The sequence below is a fragment of the Bos taurus genome, chromosome 4, assembly GCF_002263795.3.
Source record: "Bos taurus isolate L1 Dominette 01449 registration number 42190680 breed Hereford chromosome 4, ARS-UCD2.0, whole genome shotgun sequence".
NCBI classification, from domain to species: Eukaryota; Metazoa; Chordata; class Mammalia; order Artiodactyla; family Bovidae; genus Bos; species Bos taurus.
Genome location: NC_037331.1, coordinates 71958233 through 71978295, shown reverse-complemented (window position 1 = coordinate 71978295; position 20063 = coordinate 71958233). Strand labels below are relative to the sequence as shown.

General features: G+C 38.2%; 1 protein-coding gene across 6 annotated transcripts in view; it reads left to right on the top strand.

The window, feature by feature from the left end:
• Positions 1-19127, top strand: part of STK31 (serine/threonine kinase 31) — an 85410-nt gene extending 66283 nt beyond the window's left edge. For all 6 annotated transcript variants that reach the window (XM_059885905.1, XM_059885906.1, XM_059885908.1 and 3 more), the window contains 2 exons: positions 14549-14617; positions 18812-19127. In XM_059885905.1, coding sequence (XP_059741888.1) covers positions 14549-14617; positions 18812-19039 — 297 coding nt within the window. In that variant the 3' untranslated portion in view covers positions 19040-19127. The remainder of the gene's footprint in view (positions 1-14548; positions 14618-18811) is intronic.
• The last annotated feature ends 936 nt before the right edge of the window (positions 19128-20063 follow it).

Sequence of the window (20063 nt, the reverse complement as noted above, 5' to 3'; positions counted from 1 at the left end):
CAGATATGCAGATGACACCACCCTTATGGCACAAAGTGAAGAGGAACTCAAAAGCCTCTTGATGAAAGTGAAAGTGGAGAGTGAAAAAGTTGGCTTAAAGCTCAGCATTCAGAAAACGAAGATCATGGCATCCGGTCCCACCACTTCATGGGGAATAGATGGGGAAACAGTGGAAAAAGTGTCAGACTTTATTTTTCTGGGCTCCAAAATCACTGCAGATGGTGACTGCAGCCATGAAATTAAAAGACGCTTATTCCTTGGAAGGAAAGTTATGACCAACCTAGATAGCATGTTCAAAAGCAGAGACATTACTTTGCCAACCAAGGTCCGTGTAGTCAAGGCTATGGTTTTTCCTGTGGTTGTGTATGGATGTGAGAGTTGGACTGTGCAGAAGGCTGAGCGCCGAAGAATTGATGCTTTTGAACTGTGGTGTTGGAGAAGACTCTTGAGAGTCCCTTGGACTGCAAGGAGATCCAACCAGTCCATTCTGAAGGAGATCAGCCCTGGGATTTCTTTGGAAGGAATGATGCTAAAGCTGAAACTCCAGTACTTTGGCCACCTCATCGAAGAGTTGACTCATTGGAAAAGACTCTGATGCTGGGAGGGATTGGGGGCAGGAGGAGAAGGGGATGACAGAGGATGAGATGGCTGGATGGCATCACTGACTTGATGGATGTGAGTCTGGGTGAACTCTGGGAGTTGGTGATGGACAGGGAGGCCTGGCGTGCTGGGATTCGTGGGGTTGCAAAGAGTCGGACATGACTGAGCGACTGATCTGATCTGATCTATACATGCCGAAAACCTCTGTGACTTTGCTTGGAACTGCATTAAATCTGTAGATCAGTTTAGGGAGAATTAGCATTTTGAATAATAGACATCTTTATTAAGTCCTTTAATTCACAAATTCATTTATTTAGGCCTTTTTAAATTTATTCTATCAGTATTTTGTTATTTTTGAACTTAGAGATCCTATATATGTGTTGTTAGATTCTATACTTCAGTATTTAATTTTTTGGAGGTATTGTGATACCATAAAAAAACTAAAAAACTGTTTTCTAATTGTTCAAGTTCTTTTTAAAAACAGCTATTTTATTGATAGGAAAGTTAGTTACTGCCAAAGTTTACAGATACTTTGATCTTCTTCCTCAAAGAACTAGGTAAGTTATAATAGAAACCACAGTGTAAAATATATAAAAGGGCAAAAAAGTCAGGACCCAAGGGCTGTGTTTCAAAGTTAAACTGGAATCATTAGCAAAGGATCTCATTTCCAGAATAATGAATAGATTACTGTTACATTATGACTTTTAAAAGTTTTGGAATTAGCAAAAGTAAAAGTTAACAGCTTATTTAGTATTAAAACACTGGAATACTGACTAAATATTTTGGGATGTATCTTAAAAGATATTTTGCTTTAGGATCGTTTTTGTTGTGAGACCCATATTAAATGACAGAGACATTCTGAAAACTGCCTTTAACTACAGAAAATTTTAGTATTTGAGTGTTGGCAACCCTCCTACCTCTAGCAGTAAGTCTTCTTTTAACTGGTACATTCTTAAAATTGCTTGTATTAAGGGTTCTTTTGTATATTTCCAGGTTATAATGAAATTCTTAAAGGCATTTCTAGAAGGCAGTTTTAAAAATTAGAGCAGTTCTGATGTTATACTGAAAAAAAAATTTTTGTAGGTGCTACTGTGAGGAAGCAGAATAATTTTAAAATGAAGAGTGAATGTTTTTTTCTTTTATTCAAGTATCACTTTTTCAATTTGGCCTTCTTTAAAATGCAACTCTTTTTCCCCAGCTTTAGTCTTCTCTTAACATACTATTGATGTCTTTTGTCTTTTTTATCGTCTGCCTCTATCCATAGAATGTAATCTCCTTTTAGGCAGCTTGTCTGTCTTGTTTGCTACTGTATCCTGTGCCTGGAAGTGTTCCTGGTTGTAGTGCTGTCACTGCAATAGTAACTGAACAAAAGCATTCCTTTGTGGGTAGCAAATTGGACATTTAAATTTTAGCACAAAGAGTTGGACACGACTGAGCGACTGAACTGAACTGATGTGCTGAAGTATTAGGTTTTTCTTTTCTTTTTCTTTTAAATAAAATGTTTCTTGTTTCCTGAGTGAAACAAGATCAGTAGATGAACTCTCCACCATGGTCACTTACACCTTTCTTTGCAACCTTATTTGAAGATTTTCTTTTTTATTCCAACTCCAAAGATATTCCTAGATGATGTTAGTGGCCATATTGATCACCCGTGGAACAACTTTGTTGTTGTTCAGGCTCTCAGTCATGTCTGATTCTTTGTGACCCCATGACTGCAGCACGCTAGGCTTCCCTATCATTTTTTGGACGTTCTTAACAATTTGAGACCCATGTCTTCATGAAATTTCAGTTACTTTACAAAACCAGGATTTTGTGATTTCCTATAATTTTTCTTTTACAAAAGTAGTAGAATCCAATCCAGTACGTTTTTATCTGGACAAGACTTTCTATCTTCTCATTTTACTATAACTACTCTCACATCTACTGTTGTGTTTGTTAGCTATCTTCCCTTTCTGCCAAATAAATCAGCAAACTCCTAGCTTCTCTTCCTTTCTTCTTCAGCTTTGGGCTTCATCATAGAACATCTAGACCACCCTGTAGTCCCTTTGACTCCTATTCTTCTGCTTAGCCTCGTTACACAATCTTCACTTTTAGATGTTTTGTAATCTGCTTTATATGCTTTTAGAAAAATCTTTTCCCTTTAAGGTTTTATTTCTTGAGAATAACTTTATAAAAGATACATGTATTTGATTTTTCTTCAAAGTATGACTAAACATTATATTTATTCATTTAAGGACATTACTGGGCTTCCCTTGTGGCTCAACTGGTATGCAAATCCAAGAATCCACCTGCAATGCGGGAGACCTGGGTTCTATCCCTGAGTTGGGAAGATCCCCTGGAGAAGGGAAAGGCTACCCACTCCAGTATTCTGGCCTGGATAGTCCACGGGGTGGCAAAGAGTCGGACACGACTGAGCGACTTTAAGGACGTTATTATGTCTATTTATAACATGGTGATAACATCCTCCTTTGTTGGGAGCACATAATAAGTAACTAAAGTACTTATTAAGTACTTTTTGAACTTTATCTCATTGCGTTCTCCTAAACAATTGTGTGAAGGGAGCACATCATTATCCAAAGTGTAGACATTAGGCATGTGAGAGTCAGAGAAGGATACCACTTCTTAAGTGATGCCTTGTTGCAGAATTTCTGTGTCTTGAGGCTCCATGCAGGACCACCTGCTGCATTCACATCACATATTCAGCCTTGGAGGTACAGCCTTCACTGAAGCCAATTGATGAATAGTTGCAAAAGGGGCTCAGGCTTCAGAGATAAGCTGCTAAGTGCCATTGCAGTGACTACTGTGAAGACCCTTACATTTTACAGTGCCCTATTAAGACATCTCCAACCTTGAGTTCTTTGATGAGATGTCCTCCTTCTAGAAAGTCTTGAATGGATGTAACACTTACATTTAGAGTTCAGGTATACCTTTGGCACATTATGCTTCATTTTGATATTTAATCCCAAAATGAGAGACAAGGGAAAAGTAATATTCCATGTCTTGTTTTTCCTTTTAGACTCAGGTAATGTGATCAATGATGAGTGCCTCTCAAAAAATACTCCAATTAAGAGAAAATCTCAGAGAAGGAAAATGGATGGCAGCCCCTTAAAATCTGAAAGTGATTCTAACATCATAATTAAGTAGACTGAGTGGAATAGATCTCATTATTATGGAGTTGGGTGTAGGAGGATTAAGGGTTCCTAGCTGAATGGAACTACTGACATCTCTTAATGCCCTCTGTGCAGGAATTTCGTGTTTCTGAACTTGCTCTGAGATCCAGCCAAGAATCTCAGACTTATCATTGATTTCTTATTGGATCTAAATGCAGACAACGTGGAATTCACTTCTCAAAGTGTGAATTGAGGGATCATTTATAATGTCTACCCATGTTTTTACTCTTTTCTTTGTTCTTTCTTGTTCCTGATGTTACAGTGTTTCTTCTTTTATCATTTCCTTTCTGTTTTAAGAACTTGTTTTTGCCATTCTTTTAAGGTAAGTCCCCTGATCAAAAAGTCTTTAGTTTTCCTTCATCGGAGAGCATCTTAACTGCACCTTCATTTCTGAAGAATATTTTTTGCTGGTACAGAATTCCGAGTTTATAGTTCTTTTTTTTCATTGCTTAAAAAATGCTATTCAGCTTTTTTTGGACCTTCTTGGTCTCGTGAAAAATCCATTGTTATTTGAATCATTATTCCTCTGTAGGTAATTTTTCTCTCCATCTGGTTTTAAGACTTTTTTCTGTCAGTATTTTTCTGAAGTTTGATTATGATGTGTCTTAGCATGGATTTCTTTGGGTTTAACTTTGGGGTTTGTTCAGGTGCACTTTGTTTGTTTTTCAGCAAATATGTAAAATTTGGTTCAGGTATTACTCCTGTAGTTTGTTAGTCTTACACTCTCCTTTTTTTCTGAGATTGATGATACACATTTTGAATCTTTTGTTATTGTCCCACAGGTCCTGAGTCTCTGCTCATTTTCTTTCTCTTGTTCAAATTGGGTATTTCGTGGTATTTCTGTCTTCAATCTCATTGGTGCTTTCCATTGTCATATTTATTCTATATTGAGCCAGTCCAGTGAGTTTTTTCTTTCTGTTGTTCTCTTGTTGTTTTTCAGTTCTAAAATTTCTATTTGATTTTCTCTATTGCTTCTGTCTTCTTTGCTGAGGCTTTCTTTTTTTTTCTTTCATGCAGGTTTCTAATTGGTCTCTGAGCATTGTTATGATGGTTATTTTAAAATCTTTGTCAGATAATCCCTATATCTGTGTCATCTTGATGTCTGTTGATTATCTTTTTCTCATTTAAGATCTTGTTGGTTTTTAGTTTGACGTGATTTTTAACTGTAGCCTGAACATTTCTGGTATTATGTTCTGAGACTGTGCATCCTATTTAGTCTTTTTTTTTTCTTTGCAGACAGTTACCTTGTATAGGTGTAGTGTACAGTTTCAGATGAAATTAGATCTGCAGCTCACCTCTGAGCCCAGCTGACACCACCTCAGCAAAAGTGAAATGCTGATTTGCACTCTGCTTTACCTCTTCTTTTCCCTGGTGGGTAGGAGAGGAAATCATCTCTCTATTGACTCCTGTTGATACTGGGGAGAGGGGGAGCAAAGTGTTAAACTATTACTGCCTTGTTGCTGCCTTGTGAGGGTATAAGTTTCATTTCCACTGGCGTGGTCCTGCTGACCCTTGGGGAATAGAGAGGGAAAATAGAGTGCTGGCTAAGAGTGCCTACACTACTTTTTCTGCTTTGTTGCTGCTGAGGGCAGAGTAGAAGATACCTCTCTGCTGGGTCCCATTGGCAGTACCAGTTTGGGTAGATTGAAGCTAGTGCCATCATATACAACTTTGTTCTGCCTCTTTGTTGATGGTTAGGGTGGAGGTCCAACTCCCCACTCAGCTTTCCTGACACAGTTTTTCCCTTGGTATTTGGCTGGAATAGAGACTATGACTATATTCTTTGCAGCCAAAGATGGAGAAGCTCTATACAGTCAGCTAAAATAAGACTGGGAGCAGATTGTGGCTCAGATCATGAACTCCTTATTGCCAAATTCAGACTTAAATTGAAGAAAGTGGGGAAAACCACTAGACCATTCAGATATGACCTAAATCAAATCCCTTATGATTATACAGTGGAAATGAGTAATAGATTTAAGGGACTAGATCTGATACACAAAGTGACTGATGAACTATGGACGGAGGTTTGCGATATTCTACAGGAGACAGGGATCAAGACCATCCCCAAGAAAAAGAAAAGCAAAAAAGCAAAATGGCTGTCTGAGGAGGCCTTACAAATAGCAGTGAAAAGAAGAGAAGTGAAAAGCAAAGGAAAGATATACCCATTTGAATGCAGAGTTCCAAAGAAGAGCAAGGAGAGATAAGAAAGCCTTCCTCAGCGATCAGTGCAAAGAAATAGAGGGAAAAAATAGAATGGGAAAGACTAGAGATCTCTTCAAGAAAATGAGAGATACCAAGGGAACATTTCATGCAAAGATGGGCTTAATAAAGACAGAAAGGGTATGGACCTAACAGAAGCAGAAGATAATTAAGAAGAGGTGGCAAGAATACACAGAAGAACTATACAAAAAAGATCTTCATGACCCAGATAATCACGATGGTGTGATCACTCACCTAGAGCCAGACATCCTGGAATGCGAAGGCCAGTGGGCCTTAGGAAGCATCACTACGAACAAAGCCAGTAGAGGTGATGGAATTCCAGTTGAGCTCTTTCAAATCCTGAAAGATGATGCTGTGAAAGTGCTGCACTCAATATGCCAGCAAATTTGGAAAACTCAGCAGTGGCCACAGGACTGGAAAAGGTCAGTTTTCATTCCATTCCCAAAGAAAGGCAATTCCAAAGAATGCCCAAACTACCACACAGTTGCACTCATCTCACATGCTAGTAAAGTAATGCTCAAAATTCTCCAAGACAGGCTTCAGCAATATGTGAACTGTGAATTTCCAGGTGTTCAAGCTGGTTTTAAAAAAGGCAGAGGAACCAGAGATCAAATTGCCAACGTCTGCTGGGTCATTGAAAAAGCAAGAGAGTTCCAGAGGAACATCTATTTCTGCTTTATTGACTATGCCAAAGCCTTTGACTGTGTGGATCACAATAAACTGGAAAATTCTGACAGAGATGGGAATACCAGACCACCTGATGTGCTTCTTAAGAAACTATGCAGGTCAGGAAGCAACAGTTAGAACTGGACATGGAACAACAGACTGGTTCCAAATAGGAAAAGAAATACGTCAAGGCTGTAGATCGTCACCCTGCTTATTTAACTTATATGCAGAGTACATCATGAGAAACGCTGGGCTGGAAGAAGCACAAGCTGGAATCAAGATTGCTGGGAGAAATATCAATAACCTCAGATATGCAGAGGACACCACCCTTAGGGCAGAAAGCGAAGAAGAACTAAATAGCCTCTTGATGAAAGTGAAAGTGAAAGAGAAGAGTGAAAAGGTTGGCTTAAAGCTCATCATTCAGAAAACTAAGATCATGGCATCTGGTCCCATCAGTTCAGTTCAGTTCAGTTGCTCAGTCCTGTCCGACTCTTTTCGAGCCCATGAATCGCAACACCTCAGGCCTCCCTGTCCGTCACCAACTCCGTCCATCTAGTCAGTGATGCCATCCAGCCATCTCATCCTCTGTCGTCCCCTTCTCCTCCTGCCCCCAATCCCTCCCAGCATCAGAGTCTTTTCCAATGAGTCAACTCTTCGCATGAGGTGGCCAAAGTACTGGAGGTTCAGCTTTAGCATCATTCCTTCCAAAGAAATCCCAGGGCTGATTTCCTCAGAATGGACTGGTTGGATCTCCTTGCAGTCCAAGGGACTCTCAAGAGTCTTCTCCAACACCACAGTTCAAAAGCATCAGTTCTTCGGTGCTCAGCCTTCTTCACAGTCCAACTCTCGCATCCATACATGACCACAGGAAAAACCATAGGCTTGACTAGATGGACCTTTGTTGGCAAAGTAATGTCTCTGCTTTTGAACATGCTATCTAGGCTGGTCATAACTTTCCTTCCAAGGAGTAAGCATCTTTTAATTTCATGGCTGCGGTCACTATCTGCAGTGATTTTGGAGCCCAAAAACATAAAGTCTGACACTGTTTCCACTGTTTTCCCCATCTATTTCCCATGAAGTAATGGGACCAGATGCCATGATCTTCGTTTTCTGAATGTTGAGCTTTAAGCCAACTTTTTCACTCTCCACTTTCACTTTCATCAAGAGGCTTTTGAGTTCCTCTTCACTTTCTGCCGTAAGGGTGGTGTCATCTGCATATCTGAGGTTATTGATATTTCTCCTGGTAATCTTGATTCCAGCTTGTGCTTCTTCCAGCCCAGCGTTTCTCATGATGTACTCTGCAGAGAAGTTAAATAAGCAGGGTGACAGTATTACAGCCTTGATGTACTCCTTTTCCTATTTGGAACCAGTCTGTTGTTCCATGTCCAGTTCTAACTGTTGCTTCCTGACCTGCATACAAATTTCTCAAGAGGCAGATCAGGTGGTCTGGTATTCCCATCTCTTTCAGAATTTCCCACAGTTTATTGTGATCCACACAGTCAAAGGCTTTGGCATAGTCAATGAAGCAGAAATAGATGTTTTTCTGGAACTCTATTGCTTTTTTGATGATCCAGCGGATGTTGGCATTTGATCTCTGGTTCCTCTGCCTTTTCTAAAACCAGCTTGAACATCAGGAAGTTCACGGTTCAGATATTGCTGAAACCTGGCTTGGAGAATTTTGAGCATTACTTTACTAGCGTGTGAGATGAGTGCAATTGTGCAGTAGTTTGAGCATTCTTTGGCATTGCCTTTCTTTGGGATTGGAATGAAAACTGATCTTTTCCAGTCCTGTGGCCACTGCTGAGTTTTCCAAATTTGCTGGTTCCATCACTTCGTGGTAAATAGATGGAGAAACAGTGGCTTACTTTATTTTGGGGGGCTCCAAAATCACTGCAGATGGTGATTGCAGCCATGAAATTAAAAGACAAAATTAAAAGCTTCCTCCTTGGAAGGAAAGTTATTACCAACCTAGACAGCATATTAAAAAGCAGAGACATTACTTTGTCAACAAAGATCCGTCTAGTCAAGGCTGTGGTTTTTCCAGTAGTCATGCATGGGTGTGAGAGTTGGACTGTAAAGAAAGCTGAGCACCGAGGAATTGATGCTTTTGAACTGTGGTGTTGGAGAAGACTCTTGAGAGTCCCTTGGACTGCAAGGAGATTCAACCAGTCCATCCTAAAGGAGATCAGTCCTGAGTGTTCATTGGAAGGACTGATGTTGAAACTGAAACTCCAATACTTTGGCCACCTGATGCGAAGAGCTGAGTCATTTGAAAAGACCCTGATGCGGGAAAGATTGAGGGCAGGAGGAGAAGGGGATGACAGAGGATGAGATGGCTGGATGGCATCACCAACTCAATGGAGATGAGTTTGGGTAAACTCTGGGAGTTGATGATGGACAGGGAGGCCTGACATGCTGGGGTTCATGGGGTCACAAAGAGTCAGACATGACTGAGCTACTGAACTGAACCAAAAACATTTTCTGTTCTACAAGACCCTATTCCCAGTCCTTTGACTAGATGTAGTAGGCTTTTCTTGGGACTTTTTTGTTCTGTGGCTCTTGCCATTTCTGGGTTGCAGACTTCTCTAGCATCCAGTGTGAGATATAGCAGAGTCAAAAATAAAACCCTCGGATTTCACCATTGTATCATTTCTTAAGTCCCAAGGTTCCTTGTCACTTCACCTTCTTTCCATTTTACCTTCTCATTTCCACCTTTCTGGGTCATCTTAGGTTTGTTGATTGTTTTTATTCGGATTTAAAAGTGGATACTAGTGTGAAATGGGAGCCCTTGAATACCACGGGAAGTGAATGTTTTTGAAGAATGTTGACATCCCATCAGTCTCAGTTCTGTTAGGTCTCAGAGCTTTTTTTTAGTCGTTTAACCTGCCCACAGCCCGTTCATTCTCATATTTCCTTCAATGATTACTTAAACCTTTAACTGCTATCCTCAGGCCCCTGCCTAAATTTCATCCCCATTCATTTAAGTAGACCTTGGCCTTAAAAAAAGAAAAACAGAAACTGAGATCATGGTAATGTGCTTTCCATCGAATTTCAGTGCTTCTGTTTACAAACTGGTTGTCTTTACCCAGTTTTCTGTCTTCTACTCCTGTCTCAGAGAATAAAAGTGCTCCTCCTCCATTGCAAGCCTTCCGGATGTGCCCTCGACCTTCACTGTATCTTTAGTCTATTTTTCTTACTTTTCACCTTTCCTTCAGCCTAAAATTATGGGTAAGTCTGATCTAGCTGCAAAAATATCTACAATAATTATTTTCTATGATACACCACCTACTAAATTCTTTTTTTTGCCTTATATTTGGGCATTTCTTTTAATCCTCTTTAGTACTGCCTATCTATTAAACATTAGCATTTCTAAGGACTTAGCTCACAACCTGCTGAAGTTTTCACTTACAGACCTCCCTTGGCTGGTGTCTTTTATTTTCATAACTTCTTGTGTCACCTGTTTGTTGTGATTCTCACATTTAAGAGTAAATCTTGAATGATTTGCATTGTTGCACAACAGAAACCGACACAGAATTGTAAAACAGTGTTCCTCCAATTAAAAATACATCAATTAATTTTTAAAAAAGTAATCTAGTCCTTTTGCCAGAGCTTCCTTCTGGCTAACTTTACCTTCATTTACAAAATACCTTGTCTTGTTCCAGAAAGGCTATAAGGCAGTTCATGGGGGTATTGAAAACAGAACAGGACATTATATATTGAAGATGAGAAGAAAGAAAAAAAGGATGTGGATATAAAGTGGAGCCATGAATGGGAGTGCTTCAAAATGCACACCACAAAAACCTATTTAAAGCTGATAATATACAATGTGTATGTTGCCATTCCTTTCTTCTGTGCTCATAGTAGACCCTGCAACATAATAATCATGTTCGCTGAGCTCTTATATGACCTCAAACAGCACCCATTAAGAAGTAGCACTGACTGAACAGAGTTGGTATTTATAAACAAGCCCATTTCCCATCCCTGATGAATGAGTCACTAGGATAGCTCTTATCTTTCTTCCAACCATTATGAGAAACCTAATCTGTTGTACAAATAATCATCCCTCAGGTAAAAGCAAGTCAGGCAGTAGGACAAGCACAGTTATTGTCTTAACTATTGTGGAAAGTTGTACATATTTAAAGCAAAGGAAGAAATAAGGAAACCCCTTATCTTCAGCCAGATTCAACTATTGTCAATATTTAATTATAGTTGTTCTTGGTAATAAGACCAGGGATCCTCATAGAGATAGTATATACATTGCTGACTATATGTTCTAGTTCAGTTCAGTTCAATCCAGTTGCTCAGTTGTGTCTGACTCCTTGCGACCCCATGAATCGCAGCATGCCAGGCCTCCCTGTCCATCACCAACTCCCAGAGTTCACCCAAACTCAATGTGCATCGAGTCAGTGATGCCATCCAGCCATCTCATTCTCTGTCGTCCCCTTCTCCTCCTGCCCCCAATCCCTCCCATCATCAAGGTCTTTTCCAGTGAGTCAACTCTTCGCATGAGGTGGCCAAAGTATTGGAGTTTCAGCTTCATCATCAGTCCTTCCAATGAACATCCAGGACTGGTCTCCTTTAGGATGGACTGGTTGGATCTCCTTGCAGTCCAAGAGACTCAAAAGAGTCTTCTCTAGCACCACAGTTCAGAAGCATCAGTTCTTCAGCGCTCAGCTTTCTTCACCGTCCAACTCTCACATCCATACATGACCACTGGAAAAACCATAGCCTTGACTAGACGGACCTTTGTTGGCAAAGTAATACCTCTTCTTTTTAATATGCTATCTAGGTTGGTCATAACTTTCCTTCCAAGGAGTAAGCGTCTTTTAATTTCCTGACTGCAGTCATTATCTGCAATGATTTTGGAGCCCCAAAAAATAGTCTGACGGTGTTTCCACTGTTTCCCCATCTATTTCCCATGATGTGATGGGACCAGATGCCATGATCTTCGTTTTCTGAATGTTGAGCTTTAAGCCAACTTTTTCACTCTCCTCTTTAAGTTTCATCAAGAGGCTTTTTAGTTCCTCTTCAAACTCTTGCTTTTTCAATGATCCAGTGGATGTTGACAATTTGATCTCTGGTTCCTCTCCATTTTCTAAAACCAGCTTGAACATCTGGAAGTCCACGGTTCACATATTGCTGAAGCCTGGCTTGGAGAATTTTGAGCCTTACTTTACTAATATGTTCTAAGTTACCTGAAATTTAAAAAAAGTAGATAACACTCATGGAGTGTGTGCCATGCATCAGTTATTTTTAAGTATTTAACCACTTTAATTCTTACATTATCCTTATAAGTGAGGAACCTGAGGTAAAGAGAAATGAGATGATTTGTCCCAAATCCCCATGGCTGGTAATAAGTGGTTTTGTGTTATTTGGATAAATATTCAGAAGTAAAATAGCTGAGTCATATAAAAGTTCTGTTCCTAACTGAGGATTCTCTCTACTGTTTTACACAGCAGCTGCACCAATTTACGGTCTCATCAATAGTCTACAAAGGTTCCAAGGTTCCTTTTTTCCCACACCCTCTGCAACACTTGTTCTTCCTTGTCTTTTTGATAATAGCTTTTTTCACAGTTGTGTGTCTACCCCTATTCTACTGGTATGAGTGTTTTAACAGTTTGACCAAAGTGCTGAAGCCTTCTATTTAAGTTGCTTTACCCACCCCACTTTTAAATATCATTCTGTTGAACATCAAAATAGTGTTATAACTTCTGTTTCAGTCATCATATATGATTTAGGAAACTCATGATAGGAAGGAAAGTCTTTGGTATTTATTCATGTGTCTGTTCTTTACATTGTCATTTCCTCTTTTCTAATGCTCCAATACTCCTTTTTTAGAAAAATTATTTCCTTTCTGTTTGAAGTATTTCCTTTAGCCATTCTTTAACAGTGACAAATTCCTTTAGTTTTCCATCATCTGAAAACTGCTTGATTTCACCTTCTTTCCTGAGAGTTTCACTGAATACAGAATTTGTGGTTGAAAGTTCTTTCTTTTTATCGGTTGAGAATGTGCCACTTATTGTTTCCATGGTTTTGCATGAGAAATTTTCCTTTATTCAAATTTCTATTACCGTGTAGGTAATGTTTCTTACGCTTATTTTCACTTAAAATTTTTCTTTGCTTTCAGTTTTCATAAATGTTATTAATTTTTGTTCATTTCATTAGTCTTCATTAATTTCATTAATTTACTTTGTTTTTAGAAATGTAGTTTTCTTTGAGTTTACCCTATTTGAGTCATCTTTTTTAAAAAACTGTGTATTAAAGAGAATTCCTAATTTTTATTGTGATACTGTGATTGTGTCAAAATGAGAATTTATCTCTTTTTAGTGAAAGAAAGTCAGAAGATGCCTTGTCATTATGTTGTAGTCCAGTTCTGGGACTTTTCATCAGTTTGCCTTCCTCTTTTGACCTGTGGAGCTCTCCTTTGATTATATGTTATGTTATCTCCAACCTTTATAGTTGTACTTAGTGATGAGGAACAGGAAGAGATTAGAAGTGGCTTTGCTCATTTTTTAATTATTATATATGGAATTTATTTGGATCTGAATTTAAATGATATAAAAGTGCAAGTATGAGATGATTAAAAATTTGAAAACTTGATATTTTATATTAATTTTTAATGTATTGTGATTCTGTCAAAATAAGACTTTATCTTTTAGAAATATCTCTTCATGGCAGATAGGTAGGGAAGAGTGGAAACAGTGACAGATTTTATTTTCTTGGGTGCCAAAATCACTGTGGATGGTGACTGCAGCCATGAAATTAAAAGATGCTTGTTCCTTGGAAGAAAAAACGATGAAAAATATAGACAGCAAGTAAAAAAGCAGAGACATCACTTTGCCAATAAAGGACTGTATAATCAAAGCTATGGTTTTTCCAGTAGTCATGTATGGATGTGAGAGTTTGACCATAAAGAAGGCTGAGCACCACAGAATTGATGCTTTCCAATTGTGGTGCTGGAGAAGACTCTAGAGAATCCCTTGGACTGAAAGGAAATCAAACCAGTCAATCCTAAAGGAAATCAATCCTTAATATAATTGGAAGAATTGATGCTAAAGCGCCAATACTTTGGCCACCTGATGCAAAGTGCTGGTTCATTGGAAATGACCTTGGTGCTGCAAAAGACTGAGGACAGGAGGAGAAGCAGGCAGCAGAGGATGAGATGATTGAATAGCATCACTGACTCAACGCACAGGAGTTTGAACAAACTCTGGGAGATAGTGGAGGACAGGAAAACCTGGTGTGCTACAGGTCCTGGGTTCGCAAAGAGTCAGACACAACTTAGTGACAGAACAACAAGTGTGATTTTGTGATTATGTCAAAATAAGACTTGATCTTTTAGAAGTATCTACTAAAATATTTAGAGATAAAATTATGAGATGTATAGAATTTGCCTCAAAAATAATATGCGTGGATTTGTACATAGGGCAAAAGTGGTCATTGGTTGATGGTTGTCAGGGCTGGGTGATGGATACATGGGATTTAGAGTTATCTTTGTACATGTAAGAAATTCTTCATATTTAATAATTCATAAAATTTTAACAAGAATTTCTTGAACACAGGTATTAGGGAAGAAGGAAACTTGCATGATAAATTGTGTTTAACGTACGAGTATTGGTGAAACCAACACCTTATAAGCCACTACATTTTAATATATTTGCTTGTAAAATGAAGTATTAAATGTGCTTAGAGTGTGTGCATTGGTATGTTAGGGACCCCAGGGACTGTTTTGTAGTTATTATTATGAAAGTTTTTTTTGTTTTGCAAGGACTAATATGCTTTCTTTGAGTTCTTCTCTTCTCTCTAGAACCTGAACAGTTTCAGAGTTGCCTTTGCTGTAGGATCGGTATTTTAGTATGTATGGAATTTATTCATTCTCATTTCTTTAACAGCTTTCAGTTCAGAATCAGGAATTTGAAACTAATGAGGATGGAATCCCAAAGATGGATCAGTTTCATTTGGTATGTGACCTTTTTGTCATTTACTTGTTGGAAACCTGTGATATAGGTGTGAGCAGTAGTATCAACTTACTTAACTGAAGAAGTCCTCTAATTTTTGTAAGAATACAAATAACATTCCCAGTAAAGAAGTACTGAAAAAATTCAAGTGCCCTACTTACACCATTGCCAGAAACTTATTGCTAGAGATTACTACTGGAATTTTTCAAATAAATTATATAGTCTGTGTAATAATTAAGGAAAAGCAGTAGTTTCTATATCTTCAAAGATAATATTTTATTAAAATTAGTGTTCTACTACTTTTTATAAGTACCTAGCTGTATCTTTCAGAGAAGGCAGTGGCACCCCACTCCAGTACTCTTGCCTGGAAAATCTCATGGACGGACGCACCTAGTAGGCTGCAGTCCATGGGGTCGCTAAGAGTCGGACACGACTGAGCGACTTCACTTTCACTTTTCATTTTCATGCATTGGAGAGGGAAATGGCAACCCACTCCAGTGTTCTTGACTGGAGAATCCCAGGGCCCGAGGAGCCTGGTGGGCTGCCGTCTGTGGGGTCGCACAGAGTCAGACATGACTGAAGCGACTTAGCAGCAGCAGCAGCTGTATCTTTTCTTTGTCATACGTCTACGTTATTCATATTGCTTTGAGATATACATATGTATACAACCAACATATTTTGAGTATCTGTTCTATATCAGGAATTGAACTAGGGTCTGCTTTTTAGGATTGAAACATTGAAGAAATTAATCATTTAGAAATATGAACAAGTAAACAACCAATATCTGTATATATAGAGTATTAAGAAAATAGTTTGGTGGAAGCTAATATTTAATTTGTCAGGAAAAGATGGAGGGAAGAAGCTGTTCATGAATGCCACCACATAGTTATTTGAAGTGAATCTTCAAGGTTGAATTAGGATTTTATGAAAGTTAGAATGAAGTACTAGACATTTCAGGTAAAGACAGTATCTGAACTAAGACACGAAAATATTAAAGTCTTTTGTAATGGAATCATCCCCAGTGTGACTAGATGTTAAGGGGTTAAATATGGCAGTAAACAAGTCTATAAAGTATAATGACCTTCCCTGGTGGTTCAGTGGTTACAAATCCTCCTACCATTGCAGGGGACATGGGTTTGCTCCCTGGTCTGGGAAGATTTCACATATTGCAGGGCAGCTAAGGCTGTGGGTTGCAACTGCTGAAGCCCGCATGCCCTAGAGCCCTTGTTCTGCAACGAGAAGCCAGCACAGTGAGAAGCCCACACATCACAACTAGAAAACAGCCCCTCTTAGCACAAATAGAGAAAGGTCTCACGCAGCAATGAAGATCCAGTGCAGCCAAAAAATAATAATAATTTTTTTTTAAGTATAATGATCAGGCTGTAAAAGTTCTCTTGCCAGTTTTTTTTAAAGAAATTATTTATTTTATGTTTTACAACTGCTTTTATGGCTTTAAGAGCAATTTTAAGATTTATAGAAAAAGTGAATAGAAGGTAGAGATTTCCCATGTATCTCCTTCTCTCTTACACACAGTTTATCCATTATCAACATTCCCTCCCAGAGTTATTTGTTGCAGTTGATACCTCCATTGACACATCGTTGTTGCCTTAAGTCCATCATTTATATTAGGGCTTACTCTTAGTGTGGTACATTCTTAAAGTTTGAACACATGTATAATGCCATGTATCTACCATTAATATACAGAGTATTTTCACTGCCCTAAAAATCCTCTATAGTCTACCTGTTAATCTCTACTTTCTCCAAACCCCTGAAGCCTGATATTTTTCTTGTCTCCATAGTTTTGACTTTTCCAGAATGTCATGTAGTTGGAATCATACAGTATGTAGCCTCTTAAAATTGGCTTTTTTCCACATAATCGTATGCACGTAAGATTCCTTCACATCTTTTTATGGTTTGATAGTTCATTTATTCTTAGCCTTTATCCATTATCTGTATCTACCACAGTCTATTTATACGTTCACCTACCGAAGGACAACTTGGTTGTTTCCAGGTTTTGACAAATTATGAATGAAACTGCAGTAAACATCCATGTGCAGGTTTTTGTGTGGACATAAGTTTTTATTTCCTTGGAGTGCAATTGTTGGATTATATGGTAATAGTATTTTTAAATAGTATAGTTTTTAATAGTAGTTTTAAATAATATAGAACTGTCTTCTAAGTACCATTTTTGAGTTTTGGTTGCCATCAGCAATAAATGAGAGTTGCTCCACAGCCTGACTGCTATTCAGTCAGTATTTTGGGTTGTGGCCATTCTTACAGATGTATACTAGTATCTCATTGGGCTTTCCGGGTGACTTAGTGGTAAAGGATTTGTCTCCCAATGCAGGAGACACAGGTTCTGTCCCTGGCTTAGGAAGATCCCAAGGAAATGACAACCCACTCCAGTCTCCTTACCTGGAAAATCCCATGACAGAGGAGTCTAGCAGGCCACAGTCCACGAGGTCACAAATGAATCAGACACACACAGTGACTAAACAATAAAAACAATACATACTAAAGATAACTATTGAAAGGTTGTTGCTGAACCAGGAAAGACGCTGGGATTCTTCGCCTCCAGAGGAGAATAATTCAATCTGGGACCAGAGACGAGTCTTGATTGCTCAGAGCTTTTATGTAATAAAGTTTTACTGAAGTATAAAAGATAGAGAAAGCTTCTGACATAGACATCAGAAGGGGGCAGAAAGAGTACCCCCTTGCTTGTGTTAGCAAGGGAGTTACATACTTTTTATGTAACAAACACAGGCAGACGCTGCCTGCAATGCAGGAAACCTGGGTTCAATTCCTGGGTTGGGAAGATCCCCTGGAGAAGGAAATGGCAACCCACTCCAGTATTCTTGCTTGGAGAATCCTGTGGACAGAGGAGCCTGGTGGGCTGCAGTCCATGGGGTCGCAAAGAGTCGGACACGACTGAGCGACTTCACTTTACATGCTTTTTAATTAGTTATTACAGTAAATCAAAAGAATATCTGGAGGTTGTAAAGATCTTACTAGACCCACTCCCATAATTTACATTTTAAGGTAATAGGATTAGCCAGAAGGTTTTCAGGAAGGAGAAACTGTCCTCAAGCAGGATACATTGTTGTTATATAATCCTTAGTACAGAGTTTAAACTGAGTTGTTTGTTGTGTGATCATCAGTTATAGATACATCAGGCTTAAAGATTAAAAACGTTTTATGTGACTAAGACTAAGGAATGTAGAGGGAAAAGGGTTTGTTCTTTCCTTCTCCTTGAGAATTCCAGACCCCTATCTCCTCAAGAATCCCAGACCCTTCTCTCCTTGGGGACCCCTGGACTTCTTATCAACCTGCCAATGAATTGACTCTCTCAGTATCTTAAACATTTTAAATATGTTTAAAAACATACTCTGTAGAATGCAGTATGGGCATTGACATTCATTCAGTTACCAGATGGAAACTGAATACCTGCTCTATCACTGTGCTCATTGTTGGGGATGAAATGAGAAAGTAGAATTTCTGGTCTTATACTCCTTAGAGGACACTAGGAGTAAATAGGTAATTTTTATTCCATATGAAATGTGCTCTCATTAGAGTCATCCATAGGGAACAAAAAACAAAAAGCATACTTTGGGTGGTGGAATTAATGGAAGAACAACATTATAGTGTTATTAACATGTGATAACACAAAATAACATTCTTTGAAATCCTGATACATAATGAATTCTGACCTCCATAATGATCATTATAATGTTAGTGGTGGTGCATGTGTTTCAAGAGATCATTTCATAAGTGAAACCAAAAGCAGTTGACCAAGTAAAGGAGGCTACTATTTCAGACAGAGGCACTTCAATGTAAAATTTTCAGTGTCAAATTCTGACTAGTCCCCTAAAAAAAGGGAAAATGGAAAGTAAAAAAATCTTAGGTGTTTTTTTGGGAATTTCACTTGTTTTTGATAAATATTTCAGTTGTGATTCTTTTCTTTTCCCTTCTGCATTACCCCCCTGTCATTTGATTCCATTGTTTTAATACTAGATTAATCCCTTTCCAATAAAAACTAGTTGATTTTGGTAAAAAGCTTTTAAAAAAATGGGAAAAATTGACTTTAGCTCTGTATCATTAATTGAAATCATTTTTGAATTAGGTACTCCTTTTTACAAGTTTGTCCTTTTATTCATTTTGATTTTATTTTTGCTTTGTAACATCTCTTTTTTCTTGCAGGATGATAATGTCAAATCCCTCCTCTGTAGCTTGATCTGTTGTAGAAGTTCAATGACTGCCGAGCAGGTTTTGAATGCTGACTGTTTCTTGCTACCAAAGGGAAAATCAATGCCAAACTCAGAGAAAGATACTGAATACATCCCCAAAAAAGAGGAAGAAGAATTAAAGGTGAAGAACTTGGATAAAGATAAGGAAAAGACAAGAAATGGTGAAGCCAGCTTTGATTGATAGATTAGTATTCTTTTGTTATTGCAGATGTTCCTTTTAAAACCTTTGTTTAGTTTGGTTAAATAAAAATCTGAAAGTGTTCTGGAGCTAGTTGGGTTGTATCTTTGGTATTCTAGTTGTGAAAAATAAAAGATGTTTGGCTATGCAAAAAAAAAATGTATACTTTGAAATTTCATTTAACTGGAGTTGTTAAGAAAGGATTTTATGTCTGTAGTTACTTTTTGAAATTGCATAATCAGCCTATATTACTTGTAATAGAAAAGATTATTAGATTGTTGGACAGGTTCTATACAGAATTACAGTATGTAGGCCAGCTCACGATGAAGGGTGCTAACTTTTGTTTAACAGATGGTAGTTGGCATCTGCTTTATTCCCAGTTCTGGGAATATAAAGATAAATTTAATGTGGTCCTTACACTTAAAAGCACATACATATGTTGAGAATGTTGGAGATCTAAACAGATCTTCATAATACAATGTAGAATATCTAATGATAGCTCTGGACAGATTTTATGTGATTACACAGAAGGGATATTCATCCTGTGGAAGAGGGGTGTCATGGAAACCTTTCTGGAGGAGGTACTACCATAGTTAAATCGTAAAGGATGAGTAGTAAAGGTGAAGGAGGATCAAGAGTACCTTCTTAGCAGAGAAAGCATGATGAGAGCACTGAGGGGAGAAGCAGTTTCTTGTGTTTAATAGAGAATAGTCATATGGGGGATATAACATGAAATACTAAAATACCTCATACCTTATAATTTTGTAGGAAATGTGGAGCTATTGAAGAATTTTAGACCACTTTGGCTCCCTCAAAATCCATCTTTTACCTACTACCAGGATAAGAGGTAGGGAGAGTGATCAAAAGGATATTATGGTAAAGTAGGTGAGCTGTGATGAAAGTAAGATCTACAGAAAGAGAAAAAGTGATGAAACATATGGGTCAGATTTATGAAATAGGCCAAGTTTTGTTTGACTTGGTGATTGGAGCTTGGTGATATGTAGACTAAAGTAGTATGTTAGAGTCT